Source organism: Triplophysa dalaica, chromosome 10 (genome assembly GCF_015846415.1).
Source record: "Triplophysa dalaica isolate WHDGS20190420 chromosome 10, ASM1584641v1, whole genome shotgun sequence".
In the NCBI taxonomy this organism is placed as follows: Eukaryota; Metazoa; Chordata; class Actinopteri; order Cypriniformes; family Nemacheilidae; genus Triplophysa; species Triplophysa dalaica.
The window spans coordinates 19,574,791-19,591,476 of record NC_079551.1 but is presented as its reverse complement, the minus strand read 5'-3'; the positions used below and the strand labels follow the sequence as shown (position 1 = coordinate 19,591,476).

Below are 16,686 nucleotides of genomic sequence, written 5' to 3'. Positions count from 1 at the left end.
AGATTGGATGCCACGATTCCGAGTGGTACAAACTAACTAATATCATAAAACTAAATATATTAAACCCATTGCTGATGTTCGTGCCGTTGTGTTCTCAACAAAACATGATGTCCCTTCCTATAGGTGACGATGTCATTTAGTAGGCTTTTGTTAGGTGTAAGTTTATTTAAAACATGATGGAAAGTGATGGTAAGGACAAAATCAGATTACCAACTAAAAATAAATACATATATTATCCTTAAGAAAACATGTTTTGTTTAAAACATTTAGAGCAAAGAAAACAAAATCATGGTAATACTATTTCAAATTCAATGTGCAATTGTGTTAAAAGAAACCAACTAATATGATATCATTATATGTAGATAATGGATTTGAATGGGCCACAACTCAGTTTGCCTAGAACAAAATTCCAAACACTATACATTTCAATACAGACATTATACTGAAGCAAAGCAAATGGAGTGAAACAAGCCACTTCGTTAACACGTGGTTTTACATTGCCAAACGCAGTCACTTGTGATAAATCCATCGCACTGCAAGAAGCTCTCTATTACGCACACCACAGACATTTACTTGGACATCTTTGCGCATCTATTTTCAACACATAATCGAATATGCACACAGTTGTCAATGACAAATCGCATTTCTTACCTTCGTCGTGCATTTTCTGCAGACAGAAAGTCAGGTTTCTCCTCCAGCTTGGCATGTCAGATAACTAAGAGTAATGCGTTACGCGGAGACTGTCAGATGGTGATGGATACGCAGCAGGACGAGGTCTTCTGTTGATCAGGTGTATCGTGAACAGATCCTGTAGTGTTCATGCAGTGGTCCATGAGCGAGCATCAGCTGTCACTCCGGGTCCAGATGAGGACGCGCACATGCACCGCGCCGCGGAGACCGGAGCGCAAATGACGCACGGAGTGTCACCGCCTTCATCAAACTGTGTGACAGTCGGATTCATGCAATATGCTAAACCCGACTGTTTAACCCTTGGATTGGGTCTGGGATCAGACATTTACAAAAGTGTACAGAGTATATAACTAGTGCACTTAAATAAGGAGAAGAGGGGCTAGTTGTCACATGGGGAATTTGTACGAGCTATGCGACATTAAGTCGATATAAGTTTGGAGTCAAAACTCCTAATACACAAATGCTTGATTTCTATAGTATGGTGATTGGGATATAATATACAGCCCAATTGCCTTTGTTTGTGTTGAGTCATGTCATTAATGTTTCAGTCATGTAAGCACTAAAATCATGTGTAACTCAAGTGCCCATTTCAGAAAGAAATAAAGCAACACATTAATCTAAGTGACACTTGCGCTTGTTAGAAACTGGCACATGTAGTTTATTTCATCATCCAGATGCAAATTCATGACTAGAGGCCAGTAGAGAACATTGGCAGGCCCTCGTGTTGACCTCTCGAACCCTTCAGCAACAGTGCCAAGTCTTGTTCTGAGGGATAATTTCACATGACAGCATTGGAAACAACTGCCACGGTGCGTTCATGCTTGAAGTTGAGCTGTTTGAGAAGGATGCATGCAGGTGATGCCGTCTGCTTCAGTCCAGGTGTAGTTTTATGACGTGAAATCTGTCAAGAGCCATTATTATATGAAGCTTGAAACATTTTCAGGCTAAACTGTCTTAACATTCAGAAAGAAAAGTCATACAGGAGTGCGATAAATAAGGATTTGTGATGTAAATAAATTGATTTTTAGAGGCAGAGAGTGTTATTACATTTGATTATAAAAACAAACATGTTGATGAATTAAACACAATTAATAAGACAAACAAGTGCAAGAGTAATAATGGGACAAAACTATAAAAAGTAAATGTATAGGAAACAGGTGAATATTATAGAAAACTTTATTCTTCAATAGGTTTGCAGATCTTGAAAAATCTCCACGGTTGCCAGATTATTTGGACATTTAGTCTAAATTCATTAAATACCCGCACATCTCACTTACATGACTCATTTCTTAACATACATTTTAAGCGTTATTTTTACAGACTATACAAAACATCCTGTTTGAAAACAAACCAAAAATCGACAACCAGAAATTCATATTGGTTTTGCAACCTGGAGATTAGCGGGCGAGAGATGCGATTAAACGTTTTAAGAATGTCTTTGAGGGATCATCTGAGGTCCAATATCCTACACGTTTGGAGATTGGAGGAAATGAGCTTCATTGCTCGTTCTGTTGGTTGTCTGTGATAGAGGAAGCGGCCCCCTGGCCTTTGTTGACGTCACTGATACAAGCCCACTGGCCGTCCACCGACTCTTTCCAGAGGGTCACCTGCGGGCAGAAGTTAATAGAAAAACTCAATCAGGTCACCAGGAGGACTTTTAAATAAAGTTTCACAGACAGCATCTTTCATAAAAGAACATTTACCCTAATAATGAATTCATCCATATTTGTTCATCAAAACTACACATAGTAAATGTATAATTTTAATAAGTCTTGAATAGAACATTTACAAGGAAGTCAAAATAATGCCTGCATTTTTTAAAAAGACTGCATTTTACCTGATCTTATTAATAAACCTTTTAGCATTCTTAATCTGACAGAATGCAGGTGGTTTATAAATGCATTGGGTAATAGTGCGTTCATCTGTACAAAACCGCCCCCATCATTGTGAATAATTAGAAGGTGCGGTATCTCACGAAAAGCACAAGGAACCGAGTCGTCGTTTATATAAGCGGTGATGCAAAGAACGGATTCTCTACCGCCAGGGCAACTGTGAGGTGAAATAAACCTGAAACTTGAAAGTGCTTTGAACCTGAGCTCTGTAAAATAAGTAATGGAGTGGGTAAATAGCTACTTTTTCAGTAATCTCACAGGATGAGAGCCAAAGCGTGTCAACATAAGTTTCATGGTAAGTAGTCAATGAATCGCAATGGATTTGTCGAAAAATATTTAAGGCCTGTTTTGAATTTGAAAGAGGTCATCACTTTCTCTAACTTCAATGTCAATGTTGTGGAACTACATGAGGGTGAATAAAGAATTTTTAGGTGTTCATAAAACCAACTGTTCCTGGAAAGTTGCACATACTTTGTTGTCCCCGCCTGACACAGCTAGGATGTTTCCAGTGATGGACCAGCTCACGTGCCACACCACGTCGTTGAATTTGTGGAGGAGTTTGGCCGTCCAGGCGTTACCCGACGGGTCATCGCACGTCCAGATAAACACACGGCCATCCTGTAAGGTTTTTAAAAAGAGTTAAACGTGTTTCTGGAAAGTAAAAAAGGATTTCGTAGTTAGAGCATATAGTGTACAGTTTGACTGACATTACCTGAGAGCAGCTGGCAATTGTGCTGGTCGGTAGTCCAATGGATGGAGCCCATCCGACATCTCTCACCCAATCACTGTGTGCTTCCAACTTCTGGTCCTCTTTCCATTGGCCATCTTCCTCTCTGACAAAAGAATATGAATATTCATATCAACCATTTTGATGATATGACATTTTTTGAATATATGATCATATATTATTAATAATACATATACATTTATTTTTCCTCATTTGTATGATTTGTTTTGGTCTTCTTATGGGTATAAATCCAAAGATGTTAAATTCATGCTTAAAACAAAAACAAACCTGCTTTTTTAATATAACAAACAAATAACACATTTAATAACAAAATGATGATTTAAGACTGAAAAAATAAATATTATGAATCGGTAAATACAGCCGTGACCATTTTTTGTATTTATAGACATGCATTTGGGTGAATTTATATTTTTAGTTTTATTTCTTTGAACTACCAACAATATTTCTTCCACATTTCAAATATAATAACAAAAATATTGTTTCTATTTGAAAACTGGAGAAACAGGTCAAAATAACAAAAAAGGATGCCCTGTATTTTTTCAGACCTCAAGCCATGAAAGAAATTTCATATTCACTTTTGAGCAATACAACAGTTATATTATTAGTACATGTATTTAGAATTAAAAATGTCATAATCTGGATTTTTATCACAGTTTTTCTGTGTCATGTAATTTTGTCAGTCTTTCAAATTTCTGTTGGATGACTTCGTGTCACCCCTAAAGTTTGATTTTATTGAAATTTAACATACACTGGACTGGAATGGCCACAATACATCTAGAAATGCTGATTAAATGAGAATTGGAAATGGTCTCTTATTTTTTTTTAAGCTGTATAAATATTGTGTGATTTTTTTTTAAGAAATACAACGCCAAGCAACTATTATTGCTGCATTACTTGTTGTATAGTACCTACATTAACATACAAGGATAAAAACTTTGTGTTACAAGGCTACAAAATAGAGTGCATTAAAATTAAGTGATGCGGTTTAAGCTGACAGCAGGTGACCGAAGCCACCGCATGCAGTAAAATAAGTTCTGAGCTTACTTCCACAGCTTGACCAGATTGTCACAGCCTCCAGACACGAATCTCTTGATGTAGTTGGGCTTCTGTCCTGATGGCTGCTCTATAAGACTCCCGGGGACGACAGCTGGGGCCCAGCTCACTGCGTTACAGCCAATCTGCCGGAGACAAAAGACAGCATGTAACACACGAGACTAGATTTAACATGTTCTGAATAAACTGTGAGTGATGGGACACTAAAACGCTCCAAGGGTTTTGCAGGGTGCCACTATGCAGTTGCTAGGGTGATAGTCTCAGCCTCAGGTCCATGCAGCACCCTCAATCTGTTCGACAAATTACCTGAAGCATATTGTATATAAACTTGAAATGACTTTTTCAACTTAAGCACCTAATGGAATGGCTGATTTTATACACTTTATACATTTTATTAGATCAATGACAATTGTTCACACCATTATTTTTCTCAAGATGTATATTATTTGTTTTTAAATCCATTCCCTAAATGACACGAAAAAAAACAACAACTGTGTGATTGGTTGTTTCCCAAATCAGTCATGTCATGTGCTGTGCTTTCTGGAATACTCACTGTGTGTGCATTGTTGATCTTTCTAATATCCCAATGGCCATCACCTGAACATGTTAATACTGAAATGGCGCCATCAGAGCTACCGCAAGCCAGAATTAAGCCAAAGTCATACGGTCCCCAGCAAACCGAATTCACTGCAAGAAAACGAAACACATTTACAACTTACATTACAATTACATTTGTGCATTCTGGGTAAATGCTTCATCAGTACATTCTCTGGGACTTGATCCCACAAGCCTGTTGTTGCAAGTGTGAGTGCATGAGTAATGTTACCTGAGGAGTCATGGCCTGTGTACTCATACATCTTATCCCAGGTGCCGTTCTCCTCTTTCCAGATGATCACCTTTCTGTCGTAGGAGCAGGACGCCAGGAGGTTGCCATACATGGGGTGAGCCCAGGCCACCTGCCACACTGGACCCTCATGACTGCCAAGAATGACACAAATCAGTATGTTTACCCTAGCAACTGCACGTGAGGTGGTATTCAGATTTTTTGTGGATTATAACAAGCAAAGCGACCAAAAAGCAGGTAAAAATAGGTATGTTATACTTTTCGGTTGACTAATAGACAACTTGATCAGATATCAGCTTGATCTTGATCAGGATAATGTGTCATCTGATGCCGTTTAATTAATTCGTCATTTCGGGATGTTTACTCAGAAATGCACCCGTTCAAACTTCGCAAAGGTTTCAAACTACTGATATAATATCCAAGTTTAAACCCACAAGCATTAAAACCGAAGAGACAAAAGAAAACTAACAGAACTGACGGAACCCTACTGTGCATGTGCAGAAGAAGTATCACTGTATGAGAAAATTGAGTGTGTTACAAAAGCTTAATATCAGCACTATATCATTTACCCCCTGAGATCGGCCACAAGGATCTGTCCTCCGTTCTTGACATCAAAGATCTTGACGGAGCGATCAGAAGAGCAGGTGGCTAGTCTGGTGCCGTAGTAATCCATCTGAGCATCATGCTAAAGACAGGATAAAGAGTCACAGTTAAGATGGAGGTAAGATGAATGTCCGCTAGATGATGTATTATTATTAGATGGTAATGTGGATCTGTAATTCAGAGGAAGGTGTACATATTATGTGATCTTATGGCATCTATAAGTGAACTGAACTGTTATTGCTACAGTGTATGAATGAGAGAATACTCACGATCATGTCCTCATGTGAGGTGTCCACTGTATTAATCACAGACACCTGAAAGATACAAGACCACAGACATGCTGAATGTCACTTTCTCAAAACTTTGTGAGATTACCGTACCTTTGATTGAAATAACCAGACCAATAACCTTAAACCTTAACTTTAATAACCATAGTTTTTTTGGTTTCATTTGTAGTAAAACTATAGTATTCACTTATAGAGTATCAGCCAAAAGTTTGGAAACACTTTCTCGTTCTTTATTTAGATTTCTCCAGATTTTATAATAATAGTAAACTCATCAAAAGTGTATTGAAAAGAGTATTGAAGGAGTCCCCAAATTATTGTAGGTTCTTATTGGCTAATTTTCCTTCGTATACTTTTATCGTTTTGAAGCACAATTTCTGTTTTCTAATGAAATGGCACAACCATATTTTGTCTACACAAGTCATTTCAAACATTTAAGCATACCGAATATAAGATAATTACAAGCATTTTTGTCAAGTGTGTGCAAAAATGTAAACAGTCAGAGCAGAATGACCACATTTGAACCAAACTATTTGAAGTAAACTGTGGTAATACAAATATAAATGGTCATTAATCTGACACAAAAAACAAGGTTGCAGATTTTTACCATAAAAAACACCTCTTCGTTTTCCTAAGGGACCACATACCACGAATGGTTAAATACTGAAGGCTCATATTTTCATATAAGTTATCATAGTGTGTTAATACTGTAGTACGGTATTACAATGGTACCTGTCCGAGAAAAATTCGTGTATATTACATTTACATTCACACATGATAATATCCATCATTTTACCACAATACAATGAACAATAATGAACAGTTCAACACTCATTTCATTGCGTTTTGTAAAGGCCTTCCTAGCATAAAATCTATAAAAAAGAGCTGATTATAAATGGTATTATCGAGAACTCACTAGCTGTTTTAATAAAAAAAATATCTGACATGTTACAACAGCAGTCTATTCTGTCAAAAGCCTTTATTTTAAAACTACAGAATGAAGATTGTTCTGCTTTCCAGTCAAACCGCTCAGGAAACAAATGTTTAAAACCATAAACTGCTATTAATGAATAAACAGGAAATCACGAGACACTCACCATTTTTGTAAATTACTCCAAACACCTTTTTTTTAAAAGTTATCCTATAAATATGTCTATTTTGCTCCGCTTATCTTTATTGCTGTAGTTTTTTCAGACGTGGCAGACTGACCGCCGGTCCGGACTGCGTTTCCGTTCTCAAACCCTCCGGTCGGAAACTCGGAACGTCAAAAAGGTTCCGCTGTTGCGTCAAACACATCCTGCAATTCACGTGCATTCCAACAGATGGATACAAAGTGCATAATATCGCTCCTCTCTATATATAACTGCGCGCAAGTGTCAGATTTCCCAGCTTGTCCCGACGGGAGCTATGATCTCCAACTTTTTATATTAAATTGACTTTGTCTCGTTATTCTCGGTCTTGGTTCGCTGTACTTTTATAAGTCAAGATGTCGAATGTCACCTTTTACATTTCCAACCTGTTGGAAAAAATGACATCTACTGATAAAGACTTTCGGTAAGCTGCGTGTGTGTTATAGACGCATGTTTTAGACACGACTGAGGTTTATAAAAATAGCGCAATGACAAAGCAAGTGGCTGTCTTGTTTATGTATAGCTGAAATAAAGCTTTGAAGATCGTGTCAGTGTTTTAAACACGCCATAAAGAGTAATATTAACTTTATAAGTAAATCACAGAATGTATTTCATAGATTTAAGCCCTTAAGGATAATAACAGACCACCTTAGGCTGGTTTGCTGGTCTTAGCTGGTCTCGCAGACTCTCCAAGCTGGTGCTAAAAACAGTAAATGAACTGAATAATAGACAAATATATATATAGAAAAAAACATTACAGAAATTCAAATGGTTTTAATGGTTATAAAAGGGATTTTGTTGGTTAAACAGAAACTGTTATGGTCACTATAATGGTCTGAATGCTTATGTCAGACCAGCTGATTCCATCAAGACTTCACATAACAATCTCAATGTGATACTATGTTGCATCGATTATACCAGAACAGTCTTTTTTCTGAACAATGTTGAGATTTTATTGAAGTAATGTAGATCAGAACTGATGAAACAGATGTTTGCTGTAAAGGTTTATGGCCGCAAATGACCTGATGATGGAGCTTCAGAAAGACTCGATTAAACTGGACGAGGAGAGCGAGAGGAAGATCGTTGCCATGCTGCTCAAACTCCTGGAGGATAAAAACGGAGAGGTTCAGAATCTGGCTGTCAAATGGTAACAAAATAAAATAAAAATAAGATAATTTGTTAAGGTTTCTTTTTGTTATTTTACAGACTATATTAACTTTTCTGTAGCCTGTTTGAATAAACTCTTAACCCTAAATGTATTAATCTTGTGCTATTCAATTTCTAAGTGATCAGACTGAAAAGCATCTCTTTTTCTGTCGTATGGTTTGTGACTGATGATTGTTACTGGTTTGTGTAGTCTTGGTCCTCTGGTGGGAAAGGTAAAGGAATGTCAGGTGGAAACGATGGTGGACACGCTTTGTTCCAACATGGTGTCCAATAAAGAGCAGCTGAGAGACATTTCCAGCATGGGCCTGAAAACTGTCATCGCCGAACTGCCACCAGCACCTACAGGTAACCATGGTAACGCAGATTATGTTCTCCATAATTTTCCATAATGTCAACTCAAATCACATATATTCATCGAGATGATTGAAATGAATAGAAATGAATGACTTCTCATTGGTTTGAACCACTGGGAATCAAACACGAGACCACTCGAGCTTCAGGAACCGCTTAGTCAATGATGTCACTGATGGTTAATGTCATTTTGTTCAAGGTTCGAATCTTACGGTCAACATCTGTAAGAAGATCACATCTCAGCTGATCGGAGCCCTGGGAATGCAGGACGATGTGTCTGTACAGCTGGAGGCTTTGGATATTCTCTCTGACATGCTAGGCAGGTCAGTCAGTACGGCTTCCAATGGCGTACATAAACAAACTGTAGTTCTTACCTGCTAAAAAACACAAAATAATGCTTCATTTGTGTAGGTTGAGCGCTGCTCTCACGAGCTTCCATCAGTCGATTCTCAGCAGCCTCCTCGCCCAGTTCATAAGCCCTCGTATGGCTGTAAGAAAACGCTCCATCATCGCCCTGGGTCACCTGGTGCCCAGTTGTAGCTCCGCCCTCTTTACCCAACTTACGGAACATCTGATGAGCGAGCTGTCCCGCGGACCGCCCACCGCCAACGTCCGGACCTACATCCAGTGCTTGGCTACGGTCAGCAGACGAGGAGGACACAGGATCGGTGAGGGTGAACTGTATGCAGTACTGGTCTAGTACCAACAGAGGGCCGGTGTTTGTTAATATAGCATAAACGCATTAGTTGACATTTTGTTGAATAATTTAAAATAATACAAGAAATTAAATATTGAGTCTTGTGAAGGTGAACACTTGGAGAGGATTGTGCCCATGGTGGTGAAGTTTTGTAATGTGGAGGATGATGAGCTACGTGAGTTCTGCTTTCAGGCCTTTGAAGCTTTTGTTAGCAGGTAAACGCATTTACATGTTTTTAAATGTAGTTTTATTGACTTTATTTCAAATGATTACATTATCTTATACATTTAAATTATTGTATGACTTTTTGGAAAGATGTCCAAAGGAAATGTCCTCTCACATCCAAACGATTATCAAGTTGTGTCTGAAATACATCACCTATGACCCCAATTACAACTACGACGCTTACGATGACCAAGACGATGGGATGGACGTTGAGGACAGGGATGGTGAAGATCAGGGTAACGTTTGTCTCCATCATCGATTCATCTCTGGTTGCCGTGGTCAATACATCGTTCTCTTCCGCAATCTTCTCTACAGAGTCAGATGATGAATATAGCGATGATGACGACATGAGCTGGAAGGTGCGGCGTTCCTCTGTCAAATGTCTGGAGGCCATCATCAGCAGCCGCAGGGACCTTCTGGTAGAGCTTTACGGGTCTGTAGGTCCAACCCTGGTGTCCCGCTTCAAAGAACGAGAGGAGAATGTCAAGACTGATATTTTCTTAGCTTTCGTGGCATTGCTGAAACAGACGAGAGACCCTCACAGTCCTTCTCTGGACACAGGGGCTAAAGAGGAACCAGCTGTCACTCTGTTGAAGAATCAGGTATGTTAGTAATGTTTATTTACAATGTTGAAACCTATGTGTCACATGAAAAGCATTGAATTCAAATGAATTTCTGTTTCTTTACATTCATTTTGAATTTGTTTCAGTTAAATTTTTGTCTTTTTTCTAATTTTTTATTGTTCTTGCAGGTGCCGACAATAGTAAAGGCGTTACACAGACAGCTGAAGGAGAAAAGCATGAGATGTAGACAAGGCTGTTTTAGTCTCCTGACAGAGATGGCCAATGTGCTGCCGGGTCAACTTGGAGAGCACATACCAGCCCTCATTCCAGGTTAAATGACAAAGTCTTGATGTTTATAAAATAAATATGTGCACAAATAAACATGACATAAATCTTTAATATATAGCTACTGGGCATCAAGTCTTGACTTATATCTGGGAAAGATTTGTTATGGATTCTCTGATAGATGTCCAAATTTGATGTGTGACTTTCTTCTATGAGAGAAAAAGTTAGATTTGTTTGGATGTATAACAGACCGTTGCACTTTGAAATGAAACTGGGAGCAGGGAGGAGTTAATAAAATGCTCCGCCCATGCAGTCTAACAAACGTTATCTAAGATGGATGGTCATTACAAGACGGAAGTGCATGTTCAGACTTTAACGGAAGATTGTGAGGGCACACGATTTATAAAAGAGAATAACCCACATTGATAAACTACTTTTATTTATATATATTTAATTTTTTTTATCACTTTTAAATTACGATACATTTAGTTGAGAAGCAAAATGACCTTAGTCATGCTTTCTGGGGAAAAAAATAAAATACTGTATGTACCCTAAAAAAATTATCTGCTAATGTAGTAAGAATATAAAGCAAATATAAACATAAATACAAATAAAATAAACATAAACTTGAATTCAATTTACTAAATCACCTTGAAACTTGAATTCAATTATTTGTTCTTGCCCATTGGCAGTATTTTGTTTTCAGCATAAACAAACTTCGGTTTCATCGGGATGCACTGGCCCGAAGTTAACTTCCGGTCTGTGTTTGGTTATGATATAACAATTTATTTAATATTCAACTATTTTAATATTTTATTGTATATTATTTGTATTAAATTAAATAAAACTCAACAGTTTATGATTCTTTGTGGATGTCTACCGGAAGTTAAGTTTGGGCCATATAACATTTGTATATGCTGTTGCCGCTGAAACGGTCTGTATTTTAAATTATGTATAATATGTAATTATATGATTTTATATAAGTCTTAATAACCATATCATAGCTTTATGGAATAAAATAGTATTTGGGTTATTCACTGAAAATCCATCAAAGGTGTCAAACCTTACCTACATTTTTTATTTTGACACCTCATGCTACATTTTTAGGTGAACTTTACCCTTAGCAGGAATAAGCTTGGTTGTCTCCTGCCTTATCATTGGAAGTCTGCGTAATTGCAATTTAATTAAAAACTTTTATTTTAATTTTTAATTTTAGGTATTGTTTACTCCTTGACCGACAAGTCATCCTCTTCAAATATGAAGATCGATGCTCTTTTATTCCTCTATGTCCTTCTAAGTACCCATAACCCAGAGGTCTTCCACCCACACATCAAGGTCATCTTACCTCCAGTAATCCAGTGCATCGAAGATCCCTTTTATAAAATCACATCTGAGGCCCTCCAAGTCACCCAACAGATAGTGAAGATCATCCGACCGCTGGATAAACCCAGCTCATTCGACATCAAGCCTTACGTGATGAATGTGTTCACTTGTACGCTAAAGAGGTTGACTGCGGCTGATATAGACCAAGAGGTCAAAGAGAGGGCCATCTTCTGCATGGGTCACATTTTGAGTCATCTTGGTGACCAGCTTGGAGCCGACCTGCAGCCCACCTTGCAGATATTTCTGGAGAGGCTTAAAAATGAAATCACAAGACTTATAGCGATAAAGACGTTGACGCTCGTTGCGTCATCACCACTTAAAATCGATCTAAAACCAATTTTAACAGATGGCATCCCAATACTCGGATCCTTCTTGCGGAAGAACCAGCGTGCCCTTAAGTTAAACACGATAACAGCCTTAAACGTCATTGTTGCCAACTATAGCAACAACTTCAAGCCCCCGATGATCGAATCTATTTTGATGGAGGTGCCTGGATTGATTCAGGAGAGTGATATGCATATCTCGCAGGTGGCCATCACGCTTATCACCTGCATGGCCAAAGTGTGTCCAAATTGCCTGAGCAAGATCGGGGGCACCATCTTGCCTGAAGTGCTCAACTTAGTCCATTCCCCGTTGCTACAAGGAGGTGCCCTAAATTCAATTCTCGACTTCTTGCAGGTCCTCGTGGTAACCAAGGCCAACAATATGAGCTACAATGACCTTCTAAAAGCCTTAAAAGGACCGTTTTACGAAGCCAAGTCGTTCGACACATCCGCACATAAACAGCCCTACTACTCGGTGGCCAAGTGTATTGCGGCGTTGTCGGCCGCCTGTCCCAAAGAAGCCTCCGGAGTGGTCACGAACTTCATCCAAGAGGTCAAGAACCCAAAATCATTGGAGTCGGTGAGAATTCTAGGGCTGCTGAGTCTTGGGGAAATTGGACGCTTTATGAACTTCGAAGGACAGAAGGAGCTTAAGGGGGTCATAATGGATGCTTTCGGATCCCCGAATGAGGAAGTTAAGTCTGCCGCATCCTTCACGCTGGGAAACATCTGCGTCGGAAATTTAGGAGAGTACCTGCCGTTCATGCTGAAGGAGATCGGAAGTCAACCGAAGAGACAGTATTTGCTTCTGCACTCGCTGAAGGAGATGATCAGCGCATTATCCGCAGAGAGTCTCAAACCTCATGTGGAGAACATCTGGGCACTTTTGTTCAAACACTGTGAGTGTGAAGAGGAGGGCACGCGCAATATCGTTGCCGAATGTTTGGGGAAACTCACTCTGGTTAATCCGTCTGAGCTTCTGCCAAGGCTAAAGAAACAGCTCACTTCAGGTAATAAAAGATGAAACGTTGGCTTGACTATCATCTGTAGATCATGGGCTGGTTTTTGTAAACAAATACATTAAAGTAACACTTTAGAGCTTTTGCTCACGGGTTCCCCATGTGGTTGATAAGCTGAATTGTGTGTTACCAGTGTTGAAAATAATGTCGCTGTATAAACTTATCCGTGGGCAGCGAAATAGTTGGTTGATAGTTGTTCTACCACTGAATTAAACATTATCTTAAGGTCAAAAAACTACAAAGTGTTGCTTTAACTTTTCATTTAGGTGTCTAACAGATGCTTTTAAAGTGTTTTTCAGCATGCTTTGTATAATAATGTCAGTAGTATACGAAATGAACAGTAATTATTCTTCTCTTTTCTCCATTTGTATAGAAAAATGAATGTTTATTTTGTCCATTTGTATGATCCAGCAGCTTTTTGCTGAAAAAATTTAATTTGTTTATTTACATAATATATTGCTATAAAACATGCTGTAAATTGGTGAAGTTACACTGACATATGTATAAATGTGAGTAAAAAAGAAAGAAATTCATCCTAGGAGGCCAAAGTATGAGAAGTGCCATGATACAACATGCATTAAATGTTGAACTACAATCAGATTTGCTGAAGTCATTTCAACTTACTATTAAAACTTTTTAAAATGTTTTTACATTAGTCCAACTCATCTAAATAAGTTAAGCAATTTCAACAAGTAACAATTAACTCACCACAGGGCAAATTCATTATTATATAACATTATAATCTAGTTTCTTGTATTTTTTTTGTTTAAATGCTTTTCATATATTTTTTTATGTATTTTAATTCAGCTGCTCAAACATACACATCAGGAGCATTTTATTTTTGTTGGTTCCAGGTTCTCCACTTTCCCGCAGTACAGTTGTAACTGCAGTGAAGTTCACCATAGTGGATCATCCCATGCCCATAGACTCACTTTTAAAAGGATGCATTGGTAAATGTAAACTTTGTGACACTGACTGTGAATCCTTTTTTATAGTATGTTTTACAGTAAAACTATTTTTTGCATGAAAAGTGATTATATTATAGAAAATAGAAATAATTTATAATAATAGAAAAATGAAATGTTTTTTGATGAACAGTGTATAAATCTTGAATGTTTGCTATATTTGACATAACGTAACTAAATATCCTTTTTGTAATTCTCCTATTAGGTGACTTCTTGAAAACTCTTCAGGACCCTGATCTCAATGTTCGGCGGGTGGCTTTGGTCATGTTCAATTCGGCAGCCCACAACAAACCCTCTCTGATTCGTGGGCTTCTAAGCTCACTTCTCCCACATCTGTACAATGAGACCCACATCAGGAAAGACCTGGTTCGAGAGGTACAATTTATAAACTCGCTACAGCTTCATAAACATCCATGAAACTTTGTTGTTTATACAGAATTTATTTTTGCTTACTGATTTTAATAAAGTTTATTTGTGCATGTTTAAATCATTTGTCAGGTGGAGATGGGTCCCTTCAAGCACACAGTAGATGATGGGTTGGACATCCGAAAGGCGGCATTTGAATGCATGTACACTCTTCTTGACAGCTGTCTTGACTGTCTGGATATCTTTGAGTTTCTGAATCATGTGGAAGAAGGTCTGAAAGATCACTATGACATTAAAGTAAGTGTATTCTGGATTATTTCACTTTATCCATGCCATAATATGTAATCGTCACAATTAAACAGATGATTATGTGCCATTTACTCCTAATATAAACTATAAACTAAATGATATATTTTTTGGTTCTTTAGATGCTGACCTTCATTATGCTTGCCAGACTCTCTAAACTCTGTCCAGGTGCTGTTGTACAAAGATTGGACCGATTAGTTGAACCACTTAAAGCTACGTGCACTACAAAGGCAAGTTCTATGATTTTAAAGAAATTGCGTAAGAGATCCAAAAACTTTTCATGGCTATAATAAAATTAAATGAAAAGGTACAAGGAATATGTATGATCTGAGAGATGTCTGTACAGTGTTATGCAAAAGTTTGGGCCCCCTTCTGAGGCACTGTAATAAGTTGCCTTGTTCATAAGAAAATTTTGTAGTCGTATAGTATTTAGTTTCTAGATACTATTCAGTCTCTATAGAACGCTGGATACATGATGTTCTCAGACAAAGATTCTTAGTGTATCTGGGTTTAGATTTATGAAATAAAATCAAGGGTAAAAAAAGGTTGTGCAAAAGTGTGGGCACCCTTTCAGTTAGGTTGATCTGAATACCTGTATTCACTTATTTGCAAGCACGAATAGATTTGATCAGGTCAATAAATCCATACGTGGCGAACACAGTTGCTACTAATAATGTAATGTAATGGATATGTAAGGTAGCTGATTTGTAATTTCTTCTTTATTCTCTGCTGGAAGCAAGCAAGATGTAACCTCAATACAGCTTGGCCTAAAAAGTAAGATTATTAGTATGAGTTATTGAAAAAGTCCAAGGTCTCCATCACCACAAAAATGATCAGTCTTTGTGGAAGGCCAAGAGTATTTGGAAGGTAAAGTTCAAAGACAAACTGCGGACCTCCTCAGAAGAGTTCCAAGAACATCTTGGTGTTGATGGCGTCACTGCAAGAGGAAAGACTTGATGGATAGTTAAAAGGCAGGAAAACCTTGTACTGCCAACAAGCAGTTTGAGATATACGAGGGCTTATCGGGACAAATCAGATTTAGTTTGGAAGGATGTGCTGTGGACTGATGAAAATAAAGTCATTCTACCATGCAAAGCCACTGAACACCGTTCTAGGAAAACCCTTCTCCCTGCTTACATTGTAAACCTTGTCAAAGTTCAGTGTCGAATGAATCTAACCTTGTACCAAATTCTTAACCCAATAACAGAATCTTAAAATTAACATTTTAGCATCAGAGGTCAGTGTCACAAAGGTTTAAGCTGCTAAAGACAACGAAGGGTCTTAAACACCTGCAGTTTTAATAGACATTTTACTAAATTTGTTCTGAATAATTATTTGAAAACTGAAGTTTCCTTTCAATGAGGTGTAAATTTAATCCAAATAAAGTTGCAACTTCAGTTTCAGATCAACTAAGTTTTATGGTTCCCAAAACTTACATTCTGAATAGTTTGTTTTGTCTGTCATATTTACTCTTATACAAATGAATCTCTTCTTTGTGCATTCAAAGGTTAAAGCCGGCTCTGTCAAGCAAGAATTCGAGAAACAGGAAGAGCTGAGACGTTCCGCCATGCGTGCTGTCGCTGCCCTGCTGTCCATCAGCGAAGTGGAGAAGAGCCCCGTAATGGCAGACTTTGCCAATCAAATCAGAAGCAATACCGAAATGGCAACCATTTTCGAGAGCCTGCAAGGAGACCCCTTAACAGGGGCTGTAGAATCTATGGACACTTCTTAGGGTTCCATTAAACACTTGTGATTATGAAAACTGCAGTTCTTTATAGTTTTGTGGACAAAT

The 16,686-nt window shown here is 38.0% G+C and overlaps 2 protein-coding genes across 2 annotated transcripts; one reads left to right on the top strand and one right to left on the bottom strand.

Annotated features, from left to right (window-relative positions):
- Positions 1 to 1,848: 1,848 nt before the first annotated feature.
- On the bottom strand, positions 1,849 to 7,348 carry sec13 (SEC13 homolog, nuclear pore and COPII coat complex component). Its single transcript, XM_056759089.1, has 9 exons — positions 7,212 to 7,348; positions 6,100 to 6,144; positions 5,797 to 5,912; positions 5,210 to 5,361; positions 4,937 to 5,070; positions 4,375 to 4,508; positions 3,295 to 3,415; positions 3,054 to 3,200; positions 1,849 to 2,297 (listed from the first exon to the last, which is right to left on the bottom strand). The coding sequence occupies exons 1-9, from the start codon at positions 7,212 to 7,214 to the stop codon at positions 2,187 to 2,189; spliced, it is 963 nt and encodes a 320-aa protein (XP_056615067.1). The 5' UTR covers positions 7,215 to 7,348; the 3' UTR covers positions 1,849 to 2,186.
- A 137-nt stretch (positions 7,349 to 7,485) lies between these two features.
- cand2 (cullin-associated and neddylation-dissociated 2 (putative)) lies at positions 7,486 to 16,659 on the top strand. Its single transcript, XM_056759070.1, has 15 exons — positions 7,486 to 7,668; positions 8,248 to 8,391; positions 8,602 to 8,756; positions 8,962 to 9,085; positions 9,174 to 9,430; positions 9,569 to 9,674; positions 9,775 to 9,920; positions 10,000 to 10,286; positions 10,436 to 10,577; positions 11,749 to 13,248; positions 14,112 to 14,207; positions 14,428 to 14,597; positions 14,721 to 14,885; positions 15,017 to 15,124; positions 16,402 to 16,659. The coding sequence occupies exons 1-15, from the start codon at positions 7,601 to 7,603 to the stop codon at positions 16,624 to 16,626; spliced, it is 3,693 nt and encodes a 1,230-aa protein (XP_056615048.1). The 5' UTR covers positions 7,486 to 7,600; the 3' UTR covers positions 16,627 to 16,659.
- The last annotated feature ends 27 nt before the right edge of the window (positions 16,660 to 16,686 follow it).